General features: G+C 42.4%; 1 protein-coding gene across 1 annotated transcript; it reads left to right on the top strand.

Moving 5' to 3' along the window:
• Positions 1-308: 308 nt before the first annotated feature.
• RASD2 (RASD family member 2) lies at positions 309-7,856 on the top strand. Its single transcript, XM_054273935.1, has 3 exons — positions 309-1,056; positions 4,500-4,779; positions 6,289-7,856. The coding sequence occupies exons 2-3, from the start codon at positions 4,509-4,511 to the stop codon at positions 6,816-6,818; spliced, it is 801 nt and encodes a 266-aa protein (XP_054129910.1). The 5' UTR covers positions 309-1,056; positions 4,500-4,508; the 3' UTR covers positions 6,819-7,856.
• The last annotated feature ends 482 nt before the right edge of the window (positions 7,857-8,338 follow it).

The raw sequence follows: 8,338 nt of genomic DNA, 5'->3' as shown, positions 1-8,338 counted from the left end.
CCTTACTTGGGGAGTGAGTCTGTCTGCTGCTGTCTCACAGAAAAAACCAGCAGGGAAGTACAGAGCTTTTAGAAACAGCTTATGAATTTGCAGCTTGCCAAGTAAATGAATTCTCTGTGTCCCTCATACACATACACTAACTCATTCCCCACACATGCATACATACAGGTCTCTGGTGAAAAGACAGGGAATGTGCAGTCTGCAATGCACATGAACTTTCTGTTTAGAGGGGAAAAGATTTTTCCAATAAGCACAAAATCCCACCCCCTCAGCACCCCTCCTTCCCCTGTGTCTGACACTGACTTCAAGGGAGGAGTTGAGCCAATTATCTGTGAGTCCTACAGAAAGAAAATCTGCAATTTGCCAGTAGTTGTGAGAGAGAGAGGGAGAAGGGCAGGGAGGGAAGGAAAAAAGACTTAACTGGCAAATGTAAAGCCCCTTTTATACTAGAGAGAGAATATTTTAAAGCAAATCTCAGACCAGAAGAAAAGAAGCCCGTGGGAAGGGATGAGCCAGGCAAGATCTGGAGAAGCATAGGGTCACCAAAGCCAACTTCCATGCCGACCCTGATCTTTCTGCAGAGGATCTGAGGCAGCACAGAGGCAGGGTGGGCCAGCTGGATGCACCCCCTACCCTGCACGAGTAGGTGCTGCTCCTGAAATTCTTTCCCCACAGTAGAGCCTACAAAGTACAACTTGCAAGAAAGGGCAGTGAGAGAGGGAGAGACTCTGCCTCTCCTTTTCTTGAACTGAGCCTGTGAGGAAAAGAGCTCATCTGCCCAAAGGGAAAAACTGCCACCATTCTGAGACTCTTCTTGAGCCTAAGTCGGTTGCCTGATCCAGTACTTACATCCATGGGGGAACGCCCTCTGGAGCCCTGCGGTCCTTCCCAATCCTGCTAAGTTCTTGGGAAATACTGAAGAAGAACTGAGCCCAGAACAAGCAGCGTGGGATCCACAGAACAACAGCCTTTTACAACAGCAGCCACCTCTGATTAAAATTATCAGCTTCATCAGACTGCACCAAGACCTAGGACTGCTCCTCCTGGGAAAGAGAGGTAAGAAATCAGCACGGAGTTTGCGGTGAAAGTAGGAAACAAACATGCCACAGGAGTGATTTCTGGTGTGCATGAAAATGACAGGGACACTGGCAGTGAGTAAGAACTGGCAGGTCTGTTATGCATGTTACAGTTTGTGTCTGTCTTGTCCTTTTTAGCCGGGTGCAATGATTAACACTGGGGTGGCAGAGACACAACCAGCAGCTGAAGACAGAGGAGTGCAAGGGAGGTAGTTCAGAAGTCTATTCATGAATGGGGAGTTGTAGGGAGAGCATACACCCTAATGGGAGGGTGGAGAACTAAGGTGCAATAGCTATGGGTAGGGTGAATAAAGAATATCTTCCTTAGGTATCTCCCTACAGGTGCTCAGGCTCAAATTTGTCAGTAGCTCACCGGCATTCAGACAAGTGCTCTCCAGAGCATACAAAAGCAGGTTCATTGTCATTCATCCTGATGCCTGCCTATAAAAAGAGAAGTGGTGCTTAGCTGGTAGAGGATAACACAAGGAGGCAAGAGAAATGGAGTTTAATGCTGATTTTGGAGTGTGGTTTCAGCTTTCTCTGGGCAAATGAGCTTTTCCCTTCATTTAGTGTTATTTAGAGATAACATTAATTGACTGTACGTCTATAACATTTTGAAATCCCTGCACTGTACCAATATAAACTTTCTAACATCAAGCCAGTACATAAAGCAGAAGGTACCACCGAGAATTAATCTATGCTTAAGCATTTAATAAACTGGAAGGAAAAGATGTAGATTAAAACCAGCTGGAGGTTGTTTGTCTCCTCATTCTCTTCTGATTGATTTTTCTTTACTTAGTACATGAACATGTGGTGTCTCTCCATTTCCTTTCCACTGTCTTTAATCTTTTTCACTGTATGAGCCCCTGTGCTCCACCCTGCCACTCTTGGGTGTCAAGGCTGAAGTTTCATTCCTTTTCTGAGGAGGAAAGACTGTGTTAAACTAGAGAAAAACTGAACAGAGGGGATAAAAGAGAAGGCTCAAAACAAAAATGGAAGCTCCCAGTTCCATGGCACGCTCTGAGTCAGGTTTGCAGCAGAGGTGATGAGTAGCAACTCCACAAATCGAAATGCTGGAAAGCATATTTTACTTTGAGGGAAATGAAATGCAGTTAAGAAAGCACAGGAGTCCTCTTGACTGAATGCCTTGACATGTGGAACAAGGACAGACAGTGTAAAGTGATCAGGTTCCTCAGCACACATGTTCTGTACAGGACATAAAAGGCATTTGCTCAAAATGCATAACTGCTCTCTCCCAGATGCTTTTGCACTGAATTGTACAGAACTGCTCTCTAGCAGGTGTAAACCACAAAATCCACTTGCCCTCATGCAGCTACACCGGTCCATCACGGCCTGGAGAGCTGCCTCACCTCTAGATACTGATCCTGGGTGGTAAAGTAGTTTGTAGCTTTTACAACTCATCTGTTTCCCTGCTCTTCTCTGCCAAATAAATAAGCCTCAGAGGGTGAAAATAAGCTTTTATTTTGTCTGCCCATGGATGCGAAACTGTATTGGAGTGGCTAGGGATAGTGTACATGGCAGTGTTTCAGAGACTGAATATGGTATTTCTGCACTATTGGAGATAGGTCCTGTGGTAAATAAAACACAGAATCCGGTTCAAATACCAGCTGTGCCCCTTGCTGTCATTTCTGCCACAGTAATCCCAACAGTACCATAATTCTGCATGTGTGTGTCCATCCAAAAAAAATGCCATTTGTGTTCTGGCATTTATCTGGCTCTAATATTAGGCTGTCCTGCCCTCTGAATGTAATTCAGAGTATAAGCTACTCCAAGGAGACCATTGCATTTCTTTTGTGCATTAGGTAGGGCTGAATATGCCATTGTTGTGCTGCAAATTATGGCAATAATAATAAATACTCATGTTTTGCTGTTTCCTTGGGCTATAGCACAGAGCTTGTAATGATGCTGGATCAGAATTCCAGAGACTTCTTTATTTAGCAGTGACTGTATTTTCACTGCTGCTTTAGTGCTTAGCACATGTTAAACAAAGTAAAATATTTTAAGCTCTTCCCTGAGATAATTGTCAGGTACATAAAAGCTTTGGAGATAAAAGTCACTCAAGGGAAAGATAGGAATCCAGATCTGGACCCAGAAATTATGTTTCTGTGTACATAAAGTACTTGCATTGTAATATTAAATAAACAACACCTAAGTTAAGTAAATGGCACAGTGGGAACTTGAATATTCTTTAATAAGAACATAGTAACCAAAATAAACTCAGTCCAAAGTGTGCCTCCTTTGCTGTAACAGTCAGCTTTCCCCACACAGGGGCTGTATTTTTATTTCATCACACAGTTCATTTGAACTGGTACACTAAAATAGTCTGAGCAGCACTTTTTCTTTCCTACCAAAGTTTTCTGCATCTGAGTGCTATGTCAAAATGCAGTCTCAAGAGTCTCTAGACTCATTTTAGATGTCATGGGTTGGAAATCTTGTCTAATAGCTATTTAAGATGGCTGTCCTTCATCTTTTCTCCTGCTTGTACTTAGCACCCGTGCTTGGCAAAGCCAGTGGCACCTGCAACATCTGCATGTATAAAGACTGGAGCTCCTAAAAAAATCAGTGTTTCTGCAGTTCCACCCATTGACAGCCATCCTGCTGCAACAATGATAGTTTGCTTATAGGGAGTTCCCACACTACCAGGCCAAACAGCAGAATTAAAAGCTGTTTTCTAAAAGGTTACTGGAGGCACAGATCTTTGAATTTATCACCAGCCAGTGCTGTTTTGTGGCTCATGCTCCCCGCATCAGTAATTAATATTGCATGGGGCCAGTTAAAGTTACTGAGATGTCTAGCTTGCACTGATCTTAAGCATGATTCTTGTTTCTGTCTGACTTTTGGCTGATCTCAGAAAATTAGTATTAAGCACAGCTCCTATTTAGGCCACCACATGAAGCAATATAGGTTCTAATAGCAACTGCAGTGGCTGTAGTATATTGGGGAATCAGACCTCTGTGTTTATGTATCTAAATGAGAACCAAGTTCTACTGAAAAATCTGGTAAAATGTGTGACACAGATGGTGGGAAGGAACTTGGTGTCTCAGATGAAGAGCAGCTGATAAATTCAGCCCTTAATGTTTAAATGTGACAGCAAATTATAATTCAAAAGCATGTTATTTTCAGTGTAAATGCCTTCATTTTTATACTACTTTAAAAGAAAAGAAAGAGCAACAAAAACAATAAAACAAAACCAAACTGAAACAAAAAAACACTCACTGAAAATGAGACTGGAAAGTTTAAGCATTTCCAGTGAAAAAAATCTCTGTATGAACCACTGATTGCTCTGCTGTGCAGGACTGTGCTCCAGAGTGCTCTTTGGCAAGCTGGTGGTGAGGAGCTGCCTTATTTTACCCTCCATTTGGTTTGTGATCTTTCTTCCAACTCTGCTATTTCCTCTTTCAGGACCAAGCAATGATGAAGACACTGTCTGGAGGAAACTGCAACCTGAACGTGCCAGCCAAGAACTCGTACCGCATGGTGGTGCTGGGAGCCTCCAGGGTGGGGAAAAGCTCCATCGTCTCTCGCTTCCTCAACGGCCGCTTCGAGGATCAGTACACTCCCACCATTGAGGACTTCCATCGCAAGGTCTACAACATACGGGGAGACATGTATCAGCTGGACATCCTGGACACCTCTGGGAATCACCCTTTCCCTGCCATGAGGAGGCTTTCCATCCTAACAGGTCTGAAAGTCAGGGGGAAGGTCATAAGGACAGACATTAGCTTGAAACGTGTAGCCTGGGGATGACTGGTTTTTGGGACATAGCTAAAGGGACTGCTTGATTTACTGCAAGATGCATTTCTATAGAGTCATATTTCCTGGCTGGCGTGTTCCCAGCACTATAAGGAATGCATTAGCCACAGTAGAGAAGTCCAGTGAGTGAAGGTCTAAAATTGAGGTTTTCCCTAATCCATCTACCTTCCCCTCCTGCTTCGTACTTTTACTGATGTCACAAATAAATGGTTGAATGCAATTCTGTGGGTATAAAGAGCAGCAAAGGGCAAATTAAGCATGTTGTTGTAGGACACATACAGTGAAAAATAAATATAAAATGCACAGGAAGGGAATTCTAACCAAGAAAGTCCCAAGGATTTTTTTTATTCTGAAAATTTCCAGCCTGATTTACTTGATTTAATATTACAGTAGAAGGTTAGCTTTACTTTTACCCTTTCTCCTTAATCTGCATCTAATCAAATGTGTTTAAAGACAAAAGAAGGGGAAATGGTGGCACCATTTTGCCTCTTCTCACTGTCAAGCCATTCCTGTTTGAGCTAAAATATATGTTTTAATTACAAAAGTGAGAGTAGATGTATATTCAGCCACAGCTCACAACACACCTTTCTGGATTCACTATCCACCTTTCTAACTGGCCAATGAAACATGACATTCACATCTGACAAGGCTACAATCCATATTCAGTGAGGTCCTAGAACCAGTTTCTGGGATGTGAATGTACGCTTTAGTCCCTGAAAGCTCTCTTAGCACGTTCCACACAAATGTCATTCAACAGCCAATGATTTGCCTTATTTTCTACTTCCTATTCCTATTGCTATTTCTATTTTCTATTCCTTCTACAAGGAATTGTAAGTCAGGAAATGTCAAAAGGAAATGCCAGGGGATGTGTGTCATTATGTATTATTTTTTCATGGTCTGCTTCTCTTGAGGAAATGCAATGACAGCAGAGTGCACTGAAAAACCTCTCATTCCTGACTTGGGTGTTCAGGAGTGATTAGCCATAAACCTTCAGTTCAGGTGTACCTTCATGTATTGTGTAATCAAAGGGTGGCTACCAGCTCTCCACTCTTTCTGGTGTCAGAAGAGGATGTGTTTTACACAGAGATACAAATGAAAGGAAATAAAAAGAAGAGCAGTGCAGCAGAGCTGAGATAGAAACATATCTACAAAAAAGATAAAAGCAGGCAATAACTTGCAAGCCCAGTGCAAACTAGGAATGCAACTGGATATGATTGGAGTAACATCATAACCAAAAGTCTTTTCCATAGTACTATAGAAAGATGTGGGGAGTTAAATGAGAAGAACTAAAGTACAACTGAGTGAATAGGTGCCAAAGGACCAAACAAAAAATATGGGGAGGAGATGGAAATAAAATAATTGCTTTTTAAAAATTTGCTCATCTGAAACTGACTGTGACCAACAAGCCTTTACAGTATATATATTTTTTTAATTGCAGGGGATGTTTTCATCCTGGTGTTCAGCCTGGACAATAGAGAATCCTTTGATGAGGTCAAGCGACTCCAGAAACAGATCCTTGAGGTGAAATCCTGCCTGAAGAACAAGACCAAGGAATCAGCTGACCTCCCCATGGTCATCTGTGGCAACAAAAATGACCACAGTGAAATCTTCCGCAAGGTACGCACTGACGAAGGTGAGAATCTTGTCTCCAGTGATGAAAACTGTGCTTACTTCGAAGTGTCGGCCAAGAAGAACACCAATGTGGATGAGATGTTTTATGTCCTCTTCAGCATGGCCAAGCTACCTCATGAGATGAGCCCTTCCCTCCACAGGAAAATCTCCATCCAGTATGGTGACACTTTCCAGCAGAAATCCTTCCGGATGCGCCGAGTCAAGGACATGGATGCCTATGGCATGATCTCTCCCTTCGCTCGCCGGCCAAGTGTCAACAGCGACCTGAAGTACATCAAATCAAAAGTTCTCAGGGAAGGGCAGTCCAGGGAGAGAGAGAAATGCACAGTCCAGTGAAGGAGGCTTGCGCTTCTGTCTGAAGACAACATCCATGTGCAGTGCCTTAAAGAAAAATGGTCTGTGGAAGCAAAGAACAGGCTCATGGGGTTTATTGAGAAAACCCAACATGGAGAAAGGATAACTTGCTGTGGATTCTGCTGAGTCACATATGTAGATAACATCAACCTTGAAGAGGACTGGGAATAATCATATAGCTGAGATACAAGTGCATTTTTTTGTCTTTGTAATGTAGCTCCTCTTCATTCCCTTTTTTGTTTGAAAAATAGAGTCCTAAGAAGTGAAGACATTTCAACCTTATCATTACAAAGAAAATAGATCAAAAATGCACAGCATTAACAGTGACCCAGCATGCAGCTCTTGCTAAGAGAGAGAAGGTTATATGTGTGTGTGTGTGTGTGTGTGTGTATCTCTGTGTGCCCAAGTGCACGTGTGCATGCATGTGTGGAGCTCTCCTTTTAAAAAGTGGGACTTGCATTTCAAAGAGCAGCAGTCTTAACAAGCATTCCCAGATTGGGAGTGGACTCTATATACGGATGCATGACTTTCACTTACTTCTGAGGGCACCTGCGTTAAGAATTTGGTTTTATGTTTGATGAAACAGTTACCATTTGACATTGATATGATTGTTGGTTTGTATTATAGTTTTTTTTGAGATTTGTTGGGTTTTTTTTATTGTCTGGGGGTGGGTTTTTAGCAAAATCAGATGGCAAGCGCATTTGATATTAAACAGTGTCTGCTTTCTACCAGTGAAAGGTGGTTTTCATCTGTAACACTTTCTAATACATACATTGACTGAAAGTGAAATTATTCTGCAAAAAGCCAATGCATTTGGCTGCTTTGCAAGCCTGGTGTGATGTTGTTTCTCAAAGCAGCCACACCAATTCTGAGTTTCATAATACAAATGCCACTCTTTGCCTTTCTGGCCACTGAACTAATAATTCCTTTCTCTGCCTGTATCAGTTGAGGGTGACCAGGCTTATATGTAGAATCAGACCATTTCTGAGGCAGGATTGGATTCTTTTTCAAAAATAAGAACCGAATGGTTATGGGGCCAGCTCCTTCATATTTCTTCTGCTGACATGCTTCTAGTAATTTTGTTCATGGTTTCCCTCACTGTCCAGTAAAGGTTGCCTTGATCATTTGCACTGCAGAAGTCCTTCAGAACAGAAGCTTTGTCCTGGCTGTTCAAACAGGATTGAACTGACTGGTCAGATACATCTGGGGCTGTCCATTCACTTCTTTCCTTTCTCAGGCTTCCTTATCTTCAGTCCTCTCCCTGTTCTGCTTCTGGATCTGTTGTTTGATGAGCTCCTGTTCTCCCACAAAGTCCGATATATTCTCTTAAATGTGAGCTTGCCACTCTTACTGACTGGAATGAGATGTGTGCACACATATCTGTGGGCAAAGCATGGCCCCAAGACAGTAAACAACAGTAGAATATATATGTTATAAATACCTCAGAAAGACCTCCAGATATATTGTCCCTCCCTCACCCTCAAGTTCTGTGTTTGGCTGCA

The sequence above is a fragment of the Melozone crissalis genome, unplaced genomic scaffold (assembly GCF_028551555.1).
Source record: "Melozone crissalis strain CALT ecotype California unplaced genomic scaffold, PUWL_Pcris_2 ptg000004l_1, whole genome shotgun sequence".
Lineage (NCBI taxonomy): Eukaryota > Metazoa > Chordata > Aves > Passeriformes > Passerellidae > Melozone > Melozone crissalis.
Note: the sequence above shows the minus strand (reverse complement) of the source record. Positions and strands in the feature narration are given on the sequence as shown.

Excerpts from the sequence above, each read along its gene's own strand:
- RASD2 (XM_054273935.1), top strand. The coding sequence starts at position 4,509 with ATGATGAAGACACTGTCTGGAGGAAACTGCAACCTGAACGTGCCAGCC. Across the intron at positions 4,780-6,288 it reads GAGGCTTTCCATCCTAACAG|GGGATGTTTTCATCCTGGTG; the intron begins GTCTGAAAGTCA and ends TTTTAATTGCAG.